The following is a 23,294-nucleotide window of genomic DNA, read 5'->3' as shown; positions in this document are numbered from 1 at the left end:
TTTAGATCGGCTTTGCTGTCACAATTTTTGCTTTTCTCCGAGCACAGTCCTTCGCAATATAGGAGCTACACAATTGGGGATTTGGATAGGTGTTAGTTTGAAGTTTACGCCAGGCTTTGGCCTGTCGTTTAGAGACCGTTTTATCTGCTGAAGGGAATGTGAGTCTTGCAAGCCTGTAGTGCTGCATGATTTCTCTGTGAGAAAACAACCTGTCCTTGCCGGAGCATAGGGCGGGCGGGCAGCATGACCCAGCTCGGCGGGGCAGTTCTCGAGCTAGGTTATGAGCCGCATCATTACCAGCAAGGGAGGCATATGAGCAGGCGTCCAGATTAGGCGAATGTGCCGTGTGGGCTGGGAATCTTGCATAATCCCTGCTGCTTGTGGGGAGATTCTTCCCAATGCGTAGTTACCTATCGCGAATTTTGTGTAGTCGCTGACAATGGTTTCTGCCGAGGACACCGCAATGGCTAGAGCAATGGCTGTTCCTTCCCCAACGTGTGTGCATAGTATACGTATGGTACTGGAACCGGTCGCAGTCCCTATACCCGCGAGGCAATTCATTGCCGACTCTGATCAGTGGGAAGCTTTAATGCTCAGCCCCGACCCGGGGACACAGATCAAGCTCCTCCAGCTGGCTGAAGACGCCGCCGCTGCCCAAGGGATAGCGGCCGTCGTTTAAGCCGGGGGCGGCTTCAGGTGGCTTCTCTGTATCCGCTGGGAATAAAGTTTCGCCACCACAGCGTTTCTCTTCTTACCGCCATTGGGGCGCGCCATAGGCTGGTAGTGGCTGCCGAAGTAAATATCGGGCTCTTGCAGCGGTATTGAAACGAGTTCGCAACGCGGAAACGCACAATGCCGCAGACGTAAAAATCAGGTCGATTTTCACGTCATTTTTTTGTTATTTCGCTTCCTAGCCCTTTACATAGTATCGCATCTCGTGTTTCGAGGTCGGCTTATGCGCAGGTGAACGGGTAAACAACGCTGGCATGAAGCGAAACGCGGCGTCAACTATATATATATATATATATGCGTTCTGGCCTCAATTCTACCGATGCAAAAAAAGGACGCTTCTATCGCTATCGCTACGCTTTCTTTGTTTACTATTTCTATTTTTGCTTTCAGCTGCCCTTTTTCGTATCGCTGCAGCATGTAAGCTGTGCTTATATGGCTGGTATAAGTATAGAATGCACAGGAAGCGCATATATGGAGAGCGCTGCCCGAAAATAACAAAAAAAAAAATGCTATTGCCGTAGACGAACGCGCTACCAGTGCTACTGTTAAAAGCCTCACCTGGGGAGTGTGTGTGGGAAAGACATCTATTACTTAAGGGGTAGAGAGTAGCGGCGGTGTGGTCAACAACTATAGGTCGCGGTACCCTCGACAGGAGGAGGCCGTGTAGGTAAAAACAAGACGGGGTGCGTAGAAGGCGGGGATAGTGCGAGCCAGAGCAATGGCCAACTCCTCTTCCGACTGAGCGCTGTGGGTATGGAGCGGGAGAAGGCGACCCGTGTGGTCGACCACGACTGCCGTGAAGGCAGCTGCCGTGGCATGTTTGGCTGCGTCCACGTAGAGGGCAGATGAGCACGAGACATGGGGACGGCGAAGATAGTCCGCCTGGACAGAGCGGCGGCATGTGGGGTGAGTGGGGTGCATATGGCGTGCGAGGTACTGTTTACTTTACTTTTGGACTGGCCGAGGGAGAGAGTTTGGTTGTCTGCGGGAGCAACCATCTTCTTTTCGAAACGGAAAATATACTCCGTGTTATAACGTAACTGAGACGAACATCGGAGGCCACCACGGATCGAGGAAAGGCATTCGGCGCCTTTTCGCTGTTCAAAGCCTCTCTCTCTCGTCCCTTTCCTGTTATTGCAAAACCATGGGGTCGAATCTGCTGGGAAGCCTCGCAACTAGTGGCTTCCTGGCTTCTGTTAATAGTGGCTTCCTGGCTTCTGTTAATTTATAGATGTAGTATTAGCAAAGAAAACTAGAAAAGATAGTTTTTTTTCGGGCCGTTAGTGACAGCGGCTAACTTCAACTGAAACCAGAAGTAATTCAATGAGCAGTTAGCAAGATGCCGACAGATTAGAGGTTCCAATGAGCAGTTAGCAAGATGCCGACAGATTAGAGGTTCTCATCGTACAAAACTGCACCGAGGAAGCAAGTCGATGATGTATGTAATGCAAATCGTTGCCGTGCTGCACATGTGCACGGTTGGTCAGATGCTCCCAGGTGACGGGGTCTTCGTTTTGAGCAGCGTATCCGGGAACTTTACGGTGTCTGTGAAGATACCGAGGCCCTCAGGAGCGAAGATGAGACTGCTCCTCCCCTTCTAAGAATTTCCAACTTGCAGAGGTTCCGAAGCAGTCCCTTGAATATACTCAAAACGAGACACGTGTGTTTTATACTTTATGCTCTAAAACACGAATACGCCTATATGGGAGTAAAAAAAAGAGTAAGCTGACCTCTAACGCGCCCCCTTTTGTTGCGAAAGCAACACTACGCGAGTCGCCCAGTCATTTCGCGGAGCTGATCAAAGGCCATACTGCGCATGCGCGAGGAGCAGTGACGTCACACGGCGCACAGCTGGCGCGCCGCCGCCGTCGCTGCGCGGATGACTCAGAGGTGCCGCCGCCGCGCTCGCCAGTTGCGCATGCGCAGTAGCGGCGCACAGCTAGCGTGCCGGGGCCGCCGCCGCTGCCGCGCTCTCTCCATCGCCTCTCTCTCTTCTCGTTGCTTTCGCAGTCCTCCAGGTTTTTTATATAAGGGAATGCAGAGGACATCTTACTCCCTTTATTACTCCTTTCTGTCTATAGCGTACGCACAGCACACGGACTGTGGAGTTGCATTGCGAATGAGAAGAGGTGTCACCGTACAGAGCATGATGGAGTTGAAAATTTCCCGCGCGTCTGTCTTACATCCGTCGCATCGTTTTCATTTCCAACGGTAGCATTTGCGTACGGGTAAAAAAGAAAGTAAATATAACGTGAAAAATGTAAGCACCGAAGGGGGAGGGGGGATGTCAAGTGACGCGGAGCCGCGAACTAGCTGATATACACGCGTCGAGTACATGGGCTCCCGGTGAGAGTTCTTTAAATGGGAGTGGACGGTGGGCGGCTGTGCTAAAAACAAAATGGAAAAATGTACGTGTCGGCCGTCACATTACGACGCGAGGTCGTGGTGTGCTTCTTTTACAGTTTTGCTTTCTTTGCCACGTTTCGGTGATTCGGCGCTGCCGTTTCTTCGGCGCCAACACGCGCTAGATGGCCTGGTGACGCGGTTGCAAAATCTGGTTGCGAAATCGGAACGTACTACTACTGCTACACGCCGTGCGTGCAATTAAAACTGCCGTTCGCAGCTGTCCGAGGGAACGAGAAAAGCGAAAACGCGGGATTGCCTCAGTGGGAATCTATAGCCGCTTCTTTTTCTGTTCCATGTTACCTTTCTTATTTTTTCGATCGCCCAGATCAGCCTCAGTATATCCCCAGTCCGGTATGATTCTGACTTGCACCGACCACGTCGTCAACGACGTCACTGCCAATGTCAGCGAAGAGAGGAGAAATGCATAGGGTTCTGCGAAATCGAGTCGAACGCCAATCGCCAGCTGCCTACCTGCGCTAAGGGGGCGTGTCGCAAAAACTGAAAACCGGAAAAGCGGGAGTGAGGGGTATAGGAGCAGGAGCAAAATAAGACAAAGCGATGTTGGGCCGAAATAAAGGATATGCGATCCATATTTCCAGGCGTATGCGTATAACAGGCAAACAAAAAAAAAATGCAGAGAAATGTGGCGAGGCGGAAGCCACTCAGAAGAGAGAATTAGCGCCGCTTCTGGCAAAGGGGATGGGGGGGGGGGGGGGGGGTGAGGTGGAGGGCCGGGAGGGGGGGGGGGCGCCCAGAAGGAACGCAGTTCAAGAAGAACAAAACTAGATAAATGGATCGAATAGACAGCCCCGCGCTATTATCTATGGCACAGTTGTCGCGTCTATCCATCCATCCATCTTTCCTCCTCTCGAACGCGCACGCGTGTGGGAGAGGAGAAGGGGAAAAGAGTTGCGCGCACTGCCAGCGATGGCTTTGGGTGCTCACTCATATGATCCCGTGCGTGCGCTGTTTGAAGCTTGTGCGTCTGTGCGTGCGTGACTTTCTCTTTCTATTTTTTTCTTTCGTTCATAGCGCGGTAACAAATCGCGTCGCGTTCGGCGATGTATGCCTATACCGCTGTGCCTGCGTCCCGCGAGCATATGATCGTGGAAGAGGAGAACCTCCGCTGTGCTCTCTCCCGTTCCGCGGCTCTGGCGAAGGCTAATACCGGAACGACACACGGCGCTCGCGCGCTCCTCCTGGCTAGCTTCGATGTAGCCCCGGACGCGTTTGCTGTGCCGCGCGTCGCGAGCACATGTTGACCGGCCTGTGTTACTCGTCGCTGCTTCGGACTACCTCAGCGGTGGCGACGAGGGTGCTTGGGCGATGGTCGTCCTGCAGCATGAGCAAGGTGATGCGGAGAAGCCGCCGTCGCCGCTACCGCCGGCACCGAACGGGTGGGTGGAACGTCTTTCGGACATGGTGGATGAAGTTGAGTTGGCGTGAGATCGGAGCGCACGCGTTGGTCTTTGGCGTAAATCGAGGCTCTTTTGTAACTAGTGCTAACTTAAGCCGTTATTCCTCTCGGAAAACTGTTTCTCTCCTGGCTGTATCTCGCGCTCGTGACAAGAAAGGGATCGAACCTGAGATCGCTGACGAAAGAGCAGTGTAATGTGTCACAGAGGGAAATTGGCAGGCAAGGCCCTGTTTTACAGTCTGTTCCGATCTGTGCCATCCCTGCGCTGTCCGTCCTGTAATTTAGGGCATAAACCAAATCGCTAGTCGTTCGCAGCTTCTCTCTTCGTGGTCCAGGAGTCGCTGTCGATCAAAGCACACGGGCGCGGCTTTCGAGTATGTCGAAGTGTTTTTGCATATGCGGGCAGAATCTCTTTTTGCCGGCTTCAAGCGGTTCTAGGTTCGAGAAGATGAGAGGACTGAGAGGACCTTTTCCAGCCCTCTCCCTCCTACTGTCTTAATTATCCTCGTGAACACCCTCTTTACAGACCTAGATGCTCGCCTGGACTCTTGAGTTACCGGCATTAAAATGTCATGTCGCTATTTTGCCGTCTGTACTCAAAAGGCCATTCCCTTCGTCCTTTCTGTTCATTCGCGACAAACGCCCGAGGAATCGTTTAATGATATGTCAAAATCGGATGGCTGATCGGGCATTTGCGGTTCTTTTCTTAAACGAAGCATGCTGCTTTTCAAGTAGCCCCTGTTTATAGAACACACTGAGACTTCTTTTTTTCATTCTCTCAGCGATATAACGTCCCTTGAGACGACGTTGAAGATATGAAGCGATGAAAAAAAATAGTGAAAGGAGATGTCGAGCGAACAATGCTTGACTTGACTTTTGCCGGCTCTTCTGCTTTCTTCGATACTAGCGCTTGTATTTACGTCACTGCGTCCCTATCGGCCTATACTGAGACTTCTCGCGCGGGGGCAGTGAGCAACAATGATGGATTACGATGCTTGGTTTGGTGTTTAACGTCCCAAAGCGACTCAGGCTATGAGAGACGCTGTAGAGGGCTCCGGAAATTTCGACCAACTGGGGTTCTCTAACATGCACTGACATCGTACAGTACACCGGCCTCTACCATTTCATCTGCATCGAAATTCGACCGCCGTGGCCGGGATCGAACCCGCGTCTTTCGGGTCAGCAAGCCGAAATAAAAAACAAGAAGCAAAGAATAAAGAACGTGTGTGTGTGTGTGTGTGTGTGTGTGTGTGTGTGTGTGTGTGTGTGTGTGTGTGTGTGCGTGCGCGTGCGTGCGTGCGTGCGTGCGTGCGTGCGTGCGTGCGTGCGTCGCTCCTCCCTTCTTGTATGATTGCCTTGGTGGCTGAGTGGTTATGGCGCTCGGCTGCTGCAGTTGAATTTCGATGGAGGCGAAATTCCAGAGGCCTGTGTACTGTGCGATGTCAGTGGACGTTAAAGAACCCCAGGTGGTCGAAATTTCCGGAGCCCTTCACTACGGCGTCCCTCACAGCCTGAGTCGCTTTGGGTCGCTAAACCCCCATAAACATCTCCCTTCTTTTCTCCTGTTTTCTTAGCCCTGATTTCCTTTCGACACTCGTCGAAAGCAGTTTGCTCGACTTTACGTCTTGTCGAGAATCCCTGATGTTAACAGCCACGGTTCTAAATCCAGAGTTGCGGCACTCGCCTGTTGAGTTTGAGGGCGCGGGCTCAATACTGACGGGCGTTTTTATGGAGGCGAACTCAGTACTGTGAGAGGTAGGTTCACGTTGGAAGAACACCAGGTGATCGAAATCTATCCGGAGCCCTCCACTACGGCCTCCCTTACAGCCCGTGTGTCCGCTTAGGGACGTTAAACCCCATATACCGTATGCCCTGTAAACAGAAAGGACTAAAAAGAGAGTAAGCAGTCCTCTAGCGCACTGCCTACTCTCTTTTTAGTCCCATTGAGGTGTATTCGTGTTTAGAGCGCATACCATACCAGGAATCGCTGGTTAGCTGCAGCTCGCTTCTCGGATACGTTGTCCGTTGACTACAATGCTTTTGACCCGAGTGTTTGTGGGCTGACTGCGCACGATAGGTCGCGAGCAGCGTTTACAGAGAGTCGAAGCATCGTGGCACACCTGTTGTTACTGCTCACTGCTTTTTTTTTTTTTTTTCTGTGCAGTTCGCTATACTATACGCGATAAGCGAGGTCCGTAGCACGACTCCGACATCACTATAGAGCGCTTTTCGTTAAAATGGAAAGCCAACGGTTAGAACGACAGGCAGTTAAACGGGAATGCTGAAAAATAAAAAAAATAAAAGCTCTTTTTTTTTGCCGTTTTTATTAAACGTGACCCTTCTCATGGCTTCGTATCTGCAGATGCGCCGCAAAATTTATTTGCCGATATCCTGTTTCGGACCGCAGGCATGTATGACGGCTCATGTACGCCTGTCGCGCGCCGTGATCGAACTGTTTATCCTGGCGTCCGTCCTTGAGGCCCGGCTTCACCACGGCATCAGGCCTGGTTAATTCCTCGCAGCGACCTAATATGCCCCGGCTGTTTTGACATATTCCCCGCTGATGATCAAAGTGCCGGGAATGGAAGGGACCCCGTCGCGGTGCGCTTTTGTGCTCTCTCCGGTTTAGTGTACGGTGCCTGCGCAACGCGTGTCTTTGTGTGTCAGGCGCGTGGACCCGTGATTGAAGCCTGCCGGCCACCTGCCATATTTATCAGTTTTGAATAATAGGGACGACGGCGCTGTGTACAGCGCTCTTGCTGCTGCTGCTGCTTCTCAAAGCTCTCGTCCTGACACATACTAATTGAGCGCGCGGTTTTTTTTTTCTCCCCCGTTTGGCGTATAGTTGGGCAGAAACAATCCTTCTCCGCCGGTCTCTTCTTCCTCTGCAGCGTGTATCCGGTGTCACTGTTGGTGTGTATATCTCAGCCTTGGGGTTTTCGCTGCATAATTAATCCGCAGATATCTTTATTTATTGTTTCGTCCCCCCCCCCACCTCCACACCCTGTGGACGTATTTTATTGCAACGCTGACTAGGGAGTTTTAGCGCAGCGTTGCGGTATACCGCTACCGCCAGCAGCCAACACCGCATGCGCAAACAGCCCCGTAAGGAACAGGTGCGGACACACGTGGGTTCATTTTCACGTGCGCCGTGGGCTAATAATGGCGGTAGCAATGTACGGTAACGCAATGCTAAAACTCCCTATTATGGCTGAAACAAAGTTTTATCATAGCGTATGCGCAGTTACCTTTACTTTAAAACAGTGAGGCCCCAGTGCGTATGCGCAGATGGCTCCGTCTGCGCATGCGCTGTTGGCGGTTGCTGTGCGCAATACCGCCATACGGTAACGCTGTGCTAAAACTCCCTAATGTGCGTAGTCAACAGGAAAAGGCTCATGAGGGCTTAGAGGCTAGAAAAAAAGATTATTACAGGCTGGTTTTTGATTCCAGTGGATAGAGTGTGGACATCCCCTCATTATACTTGCAGGCATTTTAAGCGGCGGTTTGCAGAGGGCGTCGAAATAATTCGCTCTTCCGCACACACTTTCGCGGTCGATAGTATCTTGAATTCGGTTCACCGGCCTCGCTGCAGCTCCTCGCGGCGGGTCATATCTTTAGCGAACTCGCCACTAGAAAAGAATTTGCACTTGCTAATCACACTGCCGCTCTCGAATAGTGGCGAAATCTTTGTCGCATTCCTGACGATGTAAATAACTATAGTATATGCCGGGTTGTTCGCATTTGCTGCCTGGATCAATTTGCAACTTCCTCTACAAAGAGTGTTTTTCTTTTTTTTTTTTGCGTGTTACTACTGAAAGGGCGTTTTTTAAAGCTTTAGTTTTGTGCATCGCTAATTATGCATTTGTCAGTAGACCAGGCTAACATTAAGCTCGCTCTGATATTTTCCATTTAGACAAACGACATATGCACCTAAGGGCTGCTAGTACTATAGCCCACTGTCAGTCTTCGCAAACCTAGCGACACAGCATGTCGAACATGTTCTCTAAAAAAAAAAAAATTGAAAATTGGGAAATTGTAAGATATTGTAAATGCTGAAGGTAACTGTCCATTCTTCTGGTATGTACCGCCCCCTTCATCCTAAGGGACATTTCCGCCCACACTCCACCCTGATGTACCGAAAAATTGTTAGCAAGAATTCTGGCCTTGCCGCTGATTCTAGTTCTATATAGGAAAAGCCGCGCATTATAATCTTGGGGCAGTTTCTGAGTTTCGTTCAGTATAAAGTTAAAAACAAATCGCACAACATATCTTCGAGGAACGTTCTTGCTTTCTTTTATATTTTTTGCGCGTAATAGTCGCTAATGTCTCACATGAATTGTTTTTGGGATGGTCGTTGATGTTCTTGTTTCGTTCTCATTACTCTTGGCGCATTATCCTATACAGGGTGTTTCACCTAAGAGTTCGCACAATTTTACAAATAGGATTTTAGGAGTTAGAAGAGCGCTTTTTTTTCTCGGCGTATCATTGCCAGCGGTGTTGTGCATCAGAATGCAACTAAGATGTGGTTCGGTAATAACGAATAGTTAACTTTTTAACTATTACTCTTAGATATCCATATCAGTTTCTAGAATTTCGAAAACTTGGCAAGTCTCGGCGCTGTGGCCCAACAAATTTTGGCTTTTTTTTTAACGAGTTGCGTGCACTAAAGAGTTTCCTTTACCTGCAAGTTTCTCGAAAGCGCATGCATTTTGGCACAATGTAGACAAAATGTACACGCCGAGGGTAAGGGGCGTATTCGAAATTCTAGAAACTAATATTGATATTCCTTACGGTGGGCAACACGCCTCTCAATAATTAAGAGCCGAATAGTAATAGTTAAAAAGTTGACTGTTCAATATTAGTTAACGAGCCTGCTGGTTAGCACGTCTTAGCTCTGTTCTGATGTACTGCACCGCTGACAGTGCTATGCCGAAAAAAGCGCTTTTCTACTTAAAAATCCTATTTTAAAAAATTGCGTAGAGACTTAGGCGAAACACGCTGTATATTTGCGAAGCTGATAGCGGAAAAAAATAAAATATGGAAAGTTGAAGTGTTAGCATTGATGTTTTTTCTCGTCAGTGTTTGCTCATGCCTGGCGTATCGTTTTCTCTCCCGTTGCAGCCGGTCCGATGAAATGGAAATGCTCATGACCGACTTGGAGCGTGCAAATCAGGTAAGAGAACCGCCGTTTTTTCTGCGCTCATGTTGCCCGTCCGTACGTAGACTCGGTCACTCTCGTCAGTCAATACAATCGCCTACGCAGTGCCATCTTCTTTATATCCAGTTCTCGACCCACAGTGCTGTGGCTGTATTTCTTCGTTGTGCGCTACAGAAACGATCTCAAAAGAGAGTTTTAGGTTAACAGTATACGGAAACTCCCTAATATCTGACTGCCCGTTCTTCCCGCCGTCGCGTACCCGTTGGCCCTTCGTCAAATACGACAAGGGGTAGTTCGAGTTCTATCCTTTCTTCCTATCGCTCCCCCTTCCTTTCTCCTCTACCTCTCATCTCCCGGTACTTTTACTCGCGCTGACCGCAGCTCAGGTGCTTCAGGCTTCAATGCCAGATTCTGCGGCTAACAACATATTTTTAAGGCGAAAGCCTGTAATGGCTCATACTCCCGTCCGTCCGTTTGGCGTTACATCCAGCGCCTGGGGTGACTCATCGACGGCGCGCCTGCCAGTCTTCGTCGACTGGTGGAGCTGTCGGCGCGGCGGCGTCGAGCGTTGCTCCGTCGTCAGTCGGCGTGCGGCAGCTAGTGGAGGAGGATGGCTCCCAAGCGGTGCAGCCGTAACTTACATAGGCAGTCATTGGCAGTTGAAGTAGCGCGACAAAGGCTTTCGCCTAGCGCACTTTAGGCTCGCAAAGTGCCTCCTTCCATTGTTATTTTATTAATAGATAATCACTAATAATAATAGTTTGAGTAATGTGTCTTGGCACGAACTTATTGGTTGGTTTTGGCTTTTGAGGGAAGTAAATGACGCAGTATCTGTCTCACTTATCTCGGTGGACACCCCAACCGCGCCGTAAGGGAAGGGGTAAAGGAGGGAGTGAGAGAAGAAAGGAAGAAAGAGGTGCCGTAGTGGAGGTCTCCGTAATAATTTCGGCTGTATCCGCTATGCATCCTGGCCAATCTCCCGCCGTGGGCATATGCCATTAAGCCTGAGGACATCATCATCATCATAATTTGGGCCACCTGGGGATCTGTAACGGTCACTGACATCGCACGGCACACGGGCGCCTTTTGCGTTTCGCCTCCGTCGAAACGCGACTGCCCCGGTCGGGTTCGAACACGGATACTCCGGTTCGGTAGACGAGCGCCTTAACCGCTGAGCCACAGCGGCAAGTTCGTTAGGCTTCACCGTAACTCATATAGCTTGGTGAGGAGAGATATGGGCAGCTGCTGTTAATATCTGGCGCCTAAAAGTAGCGTGCATTCGTGCAGCTCTGTTCACTAAAAACAGGTGCACGCAGTACATCTGCACCTTGTTTCTAGGGGCGAATCGATGTCGACTGACGCGGCGTTGAGGATAATATAAAAAGGACCATTTTATTAGCCAGTTACGCAGTCAGATATAGCCAGCCGTCGTAAGCTTGGCGCTGTGCCAAGCTCTCCCCACGGCAGCGCGTCATGGCAACGCGATAAGCTAGTGTATTGTTGTTATTTTATCATTTCTAGCATCAATAGGAATAGCGGCAGTGGAGTCCCTCCCAAAGCCACTACGTCGCAACACACGACGCGCTGCGCATATCATGCGCTACATAGCAGTTAACGTTCGCGAACGCCGTGCATTCGAAACCAGGAACTGAACGTGCTGAGCGACAATCCTCGTCATGTCTTTTCTTTTTTTTTGCGCTTTATTACAGGCGTAGAGCCATACGCCATCAGCCGCGTCAGCGCCTGCCCAAGCTATCGGGCGTTCGAACGGGCTTCGGGAAAACAGCGGCGGCGATGACTAAGCCGCCAATTCGAGCCTTTGTTTGACGGGAGAGGAGGACTAGGAGGCAGAGGGAAGCGCACACATGGGCGGCAAGGGAGTGGCAGTGATCGGCAGAGAAGCCAGGCCGCGTGGGAGAAGGACGTCGCGGGGCTCCAATTTCGGGGAAGAGGGGTGCGCATTACAAACTCGGCGCCCGAACCTGTTCGAAACAAACATCCCGAAAAACTGGAGAGAGGGATGAGAAGCAGGGGGATGAAAAGGGGGAAGAAAGAAAGCAGGCCGAATGGAAATGGTCGGGAGCAACGGGGTGAGGCGGACGGAAAGGATTGAGCTTCGGGAATATGGGCTTCGGAAATAAATAAACGCCATCACCAAAGGGTTGGGTGCATAGGGAGGGTGGGGAAGCGTAGGGATGAAAACGAGTGTGTAGGAAAAAGAAGGGAAGGCGTTCGAACCTTGCTGCTGCGGCCAGGGAAGGCGCGGGCTGATCGGACGCCTTTGTCCCAATCGGTGCTGCGGCTCCCGGGGCTATTATGCCGGCCAGGCGCGTCAGGGAGACGGGGTCGATGGGGACGGCCAACCCTTTGGCGCACGCCAGAAAGCCTCCCGGTTTCCCTGGGTCGCTGGCTGGCCGCTCGGTCGGTCGGAATCCCATCAGCGAGCGGCGCACACATCCCTCGAGCGTTGAGGAATAAATAAACGGGACGCCGCGGCGCAGGGGCCTGGGTGGAGAGGAATTAAAGGAATTAAAATGAAGTAGGGAGAGAATAGGGAGAGAAGGGAGACAGCATCACACCTCCCGCCGTGTCAGCCGCCGCGGCGAAAGTTATGAACCCCGAGAAGTGGCGTGGGGAGAAAGTCGGAAAAACGACCAAAGTAAAACAAACCAGCCAACGCGAAGAAGGGGTTGACGTGGCAACTGCGTGTGCGATAATTCGTAGGACGAGATCGATCCTACACTTGTGCCGTACCTCTTTTCCGTTTGCGTGCTTTTTTTTTCTTTTTGCGTGGGTTGCGAGGACTTTCTCGTCCACTGTTGTTGCTTGTGAAATCGCACGCGCCGCGGCATAAATGAGAGAGTAGGGCAGAAAGCGTAGTAGTGGGAGGAGGATGGCGGCCCCTCGATGCTTGGGACACACGCGCGCGCAATAATTACCGACGCAATCACGTTTCGAGCGCCGCTCTAGCTGGCCAGTGCCGTACAGTGAGGCAGGGGTTGGCATCTGTGCTCGATAATGCAAGCGATGCTGCGTCCCTTCGGTCGCCGCCTCGTTAGGGCGATTGAGTCACCCTTCGCTGTCGATGCGTCGCTGATGGCGGTTGGCCGTGCGTTATCTCGCCTAGCCGAGGCGCACACTATATGTACGGGAGCCGCGTTCGACGAATCAGTTAACGAACTAGTCGGGGAAGAGGTTGGGGGGGGGGGGGGGGGGCGTAGACGGAGTGGCTCAGCAGCAAGTGCGAGAGAAGCGGCGAAATACAAACAATCGGAAGCCGTCTTGGTGGTCATTAGACAGCAGTCGTTGGTGGCCTGCGTTGTGCGTATACCTTGTTACGTCACTGCGTGAGGGAACACTCGTAGCTGATAATGATGATGATGATGGTGATTTTGTTTTATTAACGCAGGGGACAGCTTGTCCAAAGAGCGCCATCATGGTTGATGTGTTTGGTTCGCACGAGGTGTTTGATGGACACTCGTATCTGGCGTGTTGGGTTAGTGTGTTTATTAGCGGAGCTGCTGTCATCCTTAGAGGGCAAACATCTTGTTCGTGAAGCACTAAAGGACGACACGAGAGGCGACGACACATGCGCTGGACTCTCTGTGTCGTCCTTTAGCGCTTCGCTTCTGACAACGGCGCTAAAACTGCTTACTAAGCAACGTGTACCAACTTACCGTACTACGACGTGTTCTACAAGCCTCCGGTATTAGGTGCTTAAATATGGCAGCACAGAGTGCCGTAGAGAGTACCTCCTAGGTCACAAACGAAGCTTGCGACGTTCCTGCGTGCAGCATACTCGTTGTTTGTGAGACATATTCGAGACTCGGTGTGGCTGTTCCGTCCTTTCTAGGTCCTCTCTGGGCGCGGTGGCCATGGACGCCATGGAATCAACCCCTTGCGTTTCACCGCTGTGGTGTCAATATGTTTTCCTTTGTTTTAGTCACATTCAGGTAGTCGTCCCGGTTTCGCGACTTTGAAGCGACGACGCGATATTCGCAGATATTCGCGCTCTAGTACACACACAGCTAACAGTTTTTCTTCGCAACAATCTCTCTATAAACGATGTAACGCCACCATGCTGACAGCCGTGCTGCTGAGACCAACACAACGCGGCATCCTGCCGGCAGTATGGCCGGCTTGAATTCCGAAACATCGCGCTTACCACGTGCGTTACAAGTTATAAGACACGTCGTTGTCGATGGCGGAGAATAATGCGCGGTAGATATTCTCTTCTCGCGACCGGCCTCATCTGTTCATAGGATCGCCATTTGGCTGCGATGGAACGCGAAATAGGTCAGCCGGCGGCGCCGACATGAAAGGGAAAGAACACACACACGCATGTGCCGTTAGCAGCAGCAGCCCCACATATAACGGTTCTCTTCGACACTTGTTCGAGCGCCCTCAAAGATGCGGCGCGCGCTGTCGCCGCAGCTGTCGACAGAGGGCGCGCGTTGAACAACGCCGGCTGTGCACTCGAGGAGAGCCGCGTATTGTCCGCCCGAATCCGTCTGTCTGTCTGTCTGTCGTAATTCGTGTCCGCCCTTTGAGAGTCGATTCCGAGGCGATACAATGATACGAGCGCTTTCACAACCGCGCTGCTCTTTTGTGGTTGGGGCCGCCGCCGCCGAAGCCACGAACGCGCGAAGCAGAAGCGTGCGCGTTAGTTGCGTTTTTTTTTCTTGTTTCTTCGTTCCGCTTGTCTTGTTTCTCTTTTGTGGGCGATATTCGTTTTCGATGTCTGGTCGGCCGATCGCTCGAGCGGCCGCGCCGTGAACCGATAACAAGGCGAGCTTCGGAGAAAAATACGTCAGGCGGCAGGCTGTATACATGGGAATTGCGTAAGGCGGAGTTAAAGGGAAAGGTTATGCGCGTTAACCACGAGCGTGATTGGAACAATTGGGATAACTGCGCAAGCTCGAATTCGGCTCGCGAATTCACGATAGGTGACATAAAGCAAAAGCAGCCTCCGCTGACGTCAGGGTCTTCTCTCTCTCTTTTTTTTACTGCTTTTTTCCGACAGTTTTCTCGTATTATTTTTTTTCCCCCTTAAAATAAGGTTATCTCGCTCCTTTTTTGCTTCGCGTTGGTTACAAAAGCAGTTCTAGCCAGACCTTCTAGCGATTCGATTCATTGTCCTCGCTTGAGTTTCTTTAGCGATATGTCCACTTCAAGTGTACCGTCTGCTTTTGTCGAACGTCGAGATTGTTTTGTTTGTTTCGCTCTTTTCGTTGTTGGAGATGTCTGAGTTTTTTTTTTTTTTTTAATTCCGTGCCTAAAACTTGGCTGTATTTGAACGTTTGTCGCAATCACTGTAGTGATCGCAGTATATGCTAGTCTCGGGGATCTGCAGGCTCTTGGCACTCGACAGCGGAGTCTCAAGTGAGGCAACTGTGGACTCTGCTTTCCGGAATCCCAAGTGGTCGCGAAACGTGTTCATGAAGCGCTCATTGTACTGGGGCGTGCCACCTGTTTCGAATGATTCGCAAGCGCAATTACACCCATATTAAAAAAAAAAAAATACTAACTGCTGGATGGTAAGTGTAGGCGGGGCTCCATTAACCCTATCCACTGACTGGTCTTCTCAACTCCTTGGTGAGAATCAACTGCTCTAGTAATGAACCTGCTTCAGTTGCAGTCTTTTCATTTTGATGTTCCTGTTGTGTTTTTCGCATTGAATTTGCTGCTGATAGAAAATACGTTATTCGGTAGAGGTTTGTTGAGCGGCTGGTAAACACGGTTGAAGAAGTTATAGAGGGTCACAGTGGGAGGTGGGGTGCATTTCTCCTTCGCTAATTTCCCGCTTCGGAGTGGCTTAGCCGTCCGGCGCTATTTGTTTGTGATTCTTTTTGTTCGTGTTGCTTTGTGGTTATAACGACCCAGGTCTGCACCCAGCCTTCAGCGACGATCAGGAACTGTTTGCATTCGTACCTGTCAGTAAAAGCTGCCAATCGTTTGGCCTAAACTGCAGGTGAGCTGGAAAATACAGACACCATCAACCGTTTTCTCTGACGGCGTAGGGATGAACGACTCGATGTGTAGGGTTCACTAGAAAACATTTCCGCTGTTGGGAGGTTACTAGTATGGTTAGCTTATTCCTGTCCTTACTTGTATATCCGCGTCGGATCCCGCGCACATTGTAATGGACATTACAATGTCCATTCCAATGTCCATTACAATGGACATTGTAATGGACATTGGACGCAGCACGTTGTGTGTCGTTTTCTTCCTTCGTCCCGTGTTTTGCGCTGGTTTATCTTTCTTTAGAATGTTGTACCAACTGGTCCGAGCTTCTGCCCTGACACAATGGACACCTTCGTTTCTAAAAACCGAATCAGTTCTGTAGCCTATGTGCCATCGGAAGTCAGAGGACTACCACAGTATAGTCCCACGTCGTCACCTTTTCAAGAGCTGTGAGCAGACTTTTAAGTTAGTTGTTTTGTTTAAGTCCGTTTCCTGCTTCTAGCGGCCAAATAACTTCAAAGATTCTCGCTTTTCATCAGGCGGTTATTTTGTAAATTTCATACTAATTGTATTTCTTCGCTTATATGTTATATACTAAACATGCGTCGTAAGACGTTGTTGAATGCGTCTGAATGCCTAGAGACATCAAGCGCGCTTCATGGAGAGCTAGGGGTCATGGAGAAAGAACTGCTCATTAACCGGGCAAACCGAACTTTCGCTAGGGTCTGCCGATGACGCGTGCGCAGCCTTGCGGCCGGCCCTGGCTTCGTCCCTCCCACAGCCCCAAACCCTGTCCGTTTCGCTGCTGCACCCGCCGGCGACCCCAGCAAGCTTTCGCTTTTCCCCTTTCATGGGCGCCACTTGTCTCTCTGCCCGCGTGCGTGCGTTGCATGCCACCTGTGCGCGCTCCGCGTTCTTCTTGTGTTATGCCCGATCGGGAACGCACGCACACATCTATATATATTTTAGAGCTCGAATTTGCAGCTGCGTCAATTTCATTCCCTGTCTGCCGCCACCCAAGGCTTCGCGCGACAGTGTCGTCTCTGCTTTCATTTTCTTTTTGTTCTCTCTATTCTTCGTTAGGTCGCTTTTTTTTTTCTCTTTCTGTCGTTTGAATGGCGGTTACTCATTTATTTTTCCTCCCCCTTTAGGTTCGGGACCATCGCAGCTGTCGCTCCAACCCTCTCTATATTTCTTCCACGCGCATGGCAGTCAGCCATTTGTTTCAAGCCTTTGCGCCGTGTCATTCCTATCTGGGCTCGAAGCCCATACACGGCTCGGCCGCTGGCACCGATACAGAACGCAGTAGTGGTCGCTGCAGCGCAGCAACTCGTATTGACGCCAGGGCGGCGCACCTGTCTCGTTTCTACTTTAGGGTGCCTCCACGCCGGCGCCGCCCTTTAGAGTGGTGACAACCACTCGGGAGACGCCATTTTGTTTCATGAGGGCCGCGTGCGAAACTGTCATGCGCACGAAGCTTCTCAATCTCTAGTTCACATAAGACTACTCTGCTTGGTAGGCCACTACCTGTAGTCCCCCAGACAGCCGAATATGCGGCATTTCGGTATTACAGAGAGTTTTAGCGAGCGGAGACGCACTGCTTTCGAAAGAAAAAAAATTCAAAAGCGCGGTTACCCTCGGCGCTGCGGCCCAAGAAATTTTGGCTGTTTCGTCGAGTCACTCACACTGGAGAGGTTGCTTCGCCTGAATGCTTCTCGAAAGCGCATGTATTTTGGCGTAATGTAGCCAAAATTGGTTCGGCCATAGAGCTGAGGGTAACCGCGTTTTAGACATTCTAAAAACTTATATGGACGTCACTTACGATGGGCTACACGCCTCTCAATAATTAAGGAGCCGTGCAGTAATAGTTAAAAAGTTAACTATTCATTATTGGTTAAACAGCCTGCTAGTTAGCACGTCTTAGCTGTATTGTGATGTACTACACCGCTGACAATGCTATGCCGAAAAAAAAGCGCTCTTCTAACTCAAAAAGCCTATCTTTGAAAATTGTGTAAAGTCTTAGTGAGACACCCTGTATATTATAGTTAACGTGTTCGCCGTTGGCGCTCTGGCTCCGGCGTTTAGCGGAATCCGGGCAAAGGGATGTCGAAATTCGCGACGTCGCCGTGATGTCGCACTCGCTGACGCGAACGATTGCCGCTCTATAACCACGGTTCTAAGAAATCGCGACAGTACTGCGCGCCTGCTCTGTCGCACCTGGTGCTATACGTTCGACGCCGTCGTTGTTGTGGCCTTGTATGTCGCTTGCTCTCTACAGACTCGCTTGTTGCATGTAGGAAGTATAAAGCCGTAGTTGCGGAAATCGCTGATCAACGCTTCGTTCGTCGGTGTTGTGGACCGCGTTTGCTGGCTGGCAACTGCGATAAGACGATCCTATAGCAATTCATTTAATCTGTCGCGCACTTTCCATCTGCAGTGGCGCCCTCTTTAAGCTATAGAGCTGTTAAAGGCACATCGCGGACACAGCTGTTTTAACCGGCTCCGATATGTGTGTTCTTAATGGGCTCGGAAATCCAACGCCGTCGTTCGGTGCACAAGTTCCGGGAATGGTTCGATTCATTTGCGTTTTTTTAACTTTATGCTTCGAGGCATAGTAGAGTAAGAAGTCAATATTGTAATAATTTATTCGCATCACGTGATGATGGAAGACCTGGGAGAACTTTAATTTCGACCGCCTGCGGGTTTTCAGAGCGTATCGAATTTCAGTTGCACGAGCGTTCTTGCGCGTTTTTGCATATTTCGCCTCCATCGAGATGCGGCCGCTGCCGCTGTCTGGAATCGAACCCGGACCTCGTGCTCCGCAGCAGAAAGGCATAGCCGCTAAGCCACCGCGGCAGGTACGCAATTACACGGCTGCGGTCGGAGCCTGCAGCGTGATGACATTCAAAACAGCGATTTCTTGGCAAACCAGCCCTTTCATGTTTTTGTGCGCAGAAAATTGACTGTAAGGTTCTGGATTAGTGGTCAGTGGTCAGCTTATGGCGTAAATTAAAAAGATGCTCTATAATAATAAACGTTTACTGATAAAAACTGCCACCACTACTACCACAACCGTCTTCCATTTAATCTAAGGAGCTGTAGCTGACCGGCCACCATTTAACCTACTCAATGTGACAAGCGTCAACAGCCAACAGTGCCGCCGCGGTGGCTCAGTGGTTATGGCACTCGGATGCTGACCCGAAAGACGCGGGTTCGATGCCGGCCGCGGCGGTCGATTTTCGATGGAAGCGAAATTCTAAAAGTCCGTTTACTGTGCGATGTCAGTGCACGTTAAAGAACCCCAGGTGGCCGAAATTTCCGGAGCGCTTCACTACGGCGTCCCTCATAACCTGGGTCGCTTTGGGGCGTTAACTCCCCCCCCCCCCCCCCCCCCCCCCCCCCCCCATAAACAATAAAAAATAGCCAACAGAAGTGACAGCGTCACGTCGACATGCTGGACGCTTTCATTGGCAGCCTACCGCGTACGCTCGGTTTTCGAAGCCGGCAGGCCCGGAGTTGTGGGGCAAGTGAGACTGTGGGAAAGGGAGGCTTGTCGCTCTCTTGAGCGTCGCGCTCTCTATAACGGGCCGCTCTCCTCAGGCGCTAAAGTGTCGAGCCGCCCGCTGATTCTTCGCGCCCGCGTGCGTCATTGGAAACCGGTGCGGGCGAGAGCGCTGAGCTCATCGGCGCGCCAAGAGAGTTTTCTCCACCGCGCGCCGATCCAGTGGTTCCCGGAGCGCACTGGCAAACAGCATCGACGGGGCCGAAGAAGCGGTCTCTCGTGCTATAGGGAGTCGCGTTTTAAAATAAGCAGCGCGACTCCCCCCCAACTGGCGTGAGCGACTCGACATTGACATCCGGAAACCTTCGAAGCATCTTCCCGATGGTGTGTTTGTCGGGGGCCTTTCACGCGTAACCATCTCGGCGCAACAGCTCACGTGCGAAGAGGCATCATGCACATAGCACCGCTGTTATGCGCTCTTCTCTGTCAGTGGCGGGAAACGACGCCATCTCCTATATTTGTTTTTCTACCTGCGTCCTTTTTATTGTCGAAACTCTTACGCTGAAAACACGATCAACAATGTTTTGAATAGAGTGCAGTACAGAGGCCACTGCCAAAGAAACAGTAATATGTGGCGAAATACTGGGGCTCGTCTCCGAGACATCTTCCGCCTCCCGTTTCTCCTACTCGTGCAATGTCCCTATACTAGATGGCCCTTAAGTACAGCTGCTACTTGTCTGGATAGCTCCGCTAACTCCATCTGTCAAGCCTCGCTCGCGGTATCCCGCGTTGGGGACACCGCGGCGGCACCATTAGCGTTCGCACTCGGCGTTGAAATTTTCGAGCGCGATCCAACACTGTCTCGCACCCAAATGCGCCGAGCTTAAAGTGTGAAAGCTGATCGCAACGGTCCTATAGCCGGTTCGTTGCCGCAAGCTGTTGGCACCGGCTCTGCCGTCGTTTCCAGCGAGATGTTGACCCGTCTGTCTCGCGTCAGTCGTCCACACACGCGAACTCGTGAACCAGAGGAGCGACGCCGATGCAAGCAACCCCAAACGACGCCGGCCGCCTCGTTCTTCCCATTGTAGCCTTCCGGAATATGAGAAGCCGAGCGCAAGCTTTCGCCGCGATGGCCGTCCGGGTGGTAAAAATAATGCTCTTGCCCTCTCCCCTTCTCCGACATCTTCATCTCTCCAGGCAGGGAGAGGCAGAGCAGGCATGCGAACGATGCCGGGTGCATTTGACGCGCGCTTCGAACTCCTCCGTCTTGGCAAGCCCCGCTCGTATCGCCGACGCCGACCTTCGGGGCTACTTGGAGAGCCGCGCGCGCGTCTCGGCTTATTCTCTGCTCCGCTTCTTTTTTGCCAGCGAGCGAAGGAAGGCCGATAGTTGCTAAGTTTATTCACCGCTGACTGCGGGGATAGCGCGACGGCTCTGTCAGCTTCGAGACGCCACGCAGCGTTGTAAACATTGCCTGGATGCGCGCTGCGGGCATGCGTCTGGTTCTGTCTATCGGCCATTGCACGGCACAGTGTTCTTAATGCGCGCTTGAATGCAGCAAGCAGTGATCGGACGTCATCTTATGCTGGCCTAAGTGGCCATTGGGACAAGACGGCTAGTTGGACAACGATGTCCTTGCGGAGATAGTTCGGTTGACTTCTGTATACATGCTATATACGAGTCCTCTTGTCGAAACATTGGCAAGCACCCTAAGGCTTTCCCCTCCCTTAATTGCTTTGTGATTGTCAAGAAACGTCTGCCTATCCTTTCTCTGCCGTGCTCTAGTACGCTATGTTCTATATGAACCCGGCTCTCGATAAATTCGAACTCGAAAGAGACCGAACACTTGTTCGGTTTAGGCGCAGTTCATATCAAATGGAGCCTTTTGTAGCGTGAGCTACATTGGCCACAGTCTCGCCGTTTGGCGTGCTCCCTCCGTCGGCCATACTGCGCATGCGCGACGAGCGAGTGACGTCACTGCGCACAGCTGGCGCTCCTCGCCGCGCGCGTTCTCCGTCGCCTCGCCGCGAGCGCTCGCCGCTGCCTCTGCTGCCGCCGGCGCAGAGCCAAGTGGCGTTCTCACGTTACGTATATCCTGGCATAGCAGAGCTAAGCCGCTGCCAACTTTTTTTTTTGAAATACACCTGATGATGACGGGACCGAAGAGCCATTTCGAATAAACCGGGAGTTCGAATTAAGCGAGTTCGAGGGAACGCGATTCCACTTTACTACTTCACAGGCTAACTAACGCTTTCCTCCTTAGAGTGCGCGGTTTAATGCGCGCATGCGCGTTCAGCGGTGTGCTTTAAGACTGTACACCGTTGTGCCCTCCAGACCCCATCGAGACGGTGTCTCTGCTTTTGCGAAACATCGCTGCTAATACGCTGAACGTGCCCGGCCCGTGACAGCGGAGATTTTGCCTTCTAGAAGGAATCTGTTTTCACCCCGAGTCGCTAATCTGCGACGCGTATTCGGGGTTCATCAACAGAGTCGCAGCGCTCGCGGTGTTTCTCATTGAAAAAAAAAAAAAAAAGAAGTTCATCAGCCCCATGAAGTAAAAGACGAAAATTGTCGCGCGATCGCGCTCATTTCATATTTCCTTCCTTTCCTCGGCGACCGTGTATGAGACCACTTTGTCGAGCCTGTGCTTAAGTGCAAGCGATGGGATTAACGCTGTCTTAAATCTAGATAGACAGCGACGCTCTCAGACGTTTTTTTCTCAGGGCTTGCGACACAATATATTTTTATTTCGCTAAGAAAGTGCTGCTGCCTCGTGTATGGGATATTTCAGAGTTTATTAGATCTCTTTTTATTCATGTCCTGTCTGCGTAACAAAAAAAAAAGGCTGAAAATATTGATTAATGAGCTGAGAGTTTGATCATACGACGATGAGTGCACAAAGCTGACGCTGATGCAGGAGTGTTCAGTGACTGGCTGCACTTCATCGAGAACCTGCAGGTTTGCGAAATTGTGCAGTACGCAGCAGAGAGAGAGCCTCGTCTTGCCTGCCATGCACGCACCCATGGACCCCATTCTTCTGTGATGGCACGTTTAATTCCCTGATTCGCGATTACTAATTCGATAACTTACTCTGAGTTGGGCGAATTGAAAAATAAACAAACATAATGTCGTCCTGCCCGCAGCAGCTAACGCACAACGGACGCGGAAAACTGGTTGCGTCTGAACACATCGATATTATTATTGCTACCGGAATTCTCACGCACGCAGTGTGGATAAATTCAACCAAAGACAGCGCAGTCTGAAGATCGGATTATAAAATCGCAGCTTGGGATATCGATATAGTTTTCTTCTGCTTATAGAGCCTTGCAAAAGTTTGCACCCCAAAAAAGACGAGAAGAAAAATGTGATTCCGCATTCTTAATTTCGTAATTTGGGGAAGGGGGGGGGGGGGGGGGGGGAGGCAATACAAATGACAACTTTCAATAATGTGAACTACAAGATCTTTAACTCGTTCTGAAAACGAAATCGGGTCTATTCAGTGCGCTGCAGGGCAGTATACGGGGCAGGAGGTGAAGACAGACCATGCATCTGCTCCCCCAATTCTTCCTGTGCATACACGCATTAGCGAGCAATAGCGTCAACCTAACTACGCATTTCACTCAACGCCTTGCTTATTCTTCGCTTCGCATTCTAGTTGCCAAAGTGAACGGCTATCTACCAACTGAGCGATAACCAACCCGCGGTTCAAGTTATTCCGTCGTCGCAAAATGTACTTTTTTACGATCGGACATCGTCGTGCCGCTCTTCGCGTTTACGGCTCACTTTTGCGGCCGCGTCAGTGGTCAGGATACAAGCTATAGGGGCCGTGTTCATCGCACTTCACCGCGAGATATTGCCTTCCCGTACCTCGGCGAGCGATGATTGTATACACGCTTCTCCTACGGCAGGCGAGAAGCTCTGCGCGCCTCTCCACGTCTGCAGTTCGGTCTAACAGCCACGTATAAGTCCTTCCAACTATTAAGAGCTCATAGAATTTGGCGGATGGGCATCCGGCGTCGTCCACTAGAGCGTTGTTTAGCAGCGTCTTTTTACAGACGCCGTATGTGAGGGACGAGGTGCTATGTCGCGGTCGTCACGCCGTAAGAGGAAGTATC

General features: G+C 51.1%; 1 protein-coding gene across 5 annotated transcripts in view; it reads left to right on the top strand.

Moving 5' to 3' along the window:
- ct (homeobox protein, cut) overlaps positions 1-23,294 on the top strand; it is a 754,353-nt gene that overhangs the window by 676,731 nt on the left and 54,328 nt on the right. For all 5 annotated transcript variants that reach the window (XM_089573991.1, XM_089573990.1, XM_089573992.1 and 2 more), the window contains one exon: positions 9,677-9,728. In XM_089573991.1, the coding sequence (XP_089430117.1) occupies positions 9,677-9,728 (52 nt within the window). The remainder of the gene's footprint in view (positions 1-9,676; positions 9,729-23,294) is intronic.

Source organism: Amblyomma mixtum, chromosome 2 (genome assembly GCF_055824585.1).
Source record: "Amblyomma mixtum isolate Tamu chromosome 2, ASM5582458v1, whole genome shotgun sequence".
Classification (NCBI taxonomy): domain Eukaryota; kingdom Metazoa; phylum Arthropoda; class Arachnida; order Ixodida; family Ixodidae; genus Amblyomma; species Amblyomma mixtum.
Note: the sequence above shows the minus strand (reverse complement) of the source record. Positions and strands in the feature narration are given on the sequence as shown.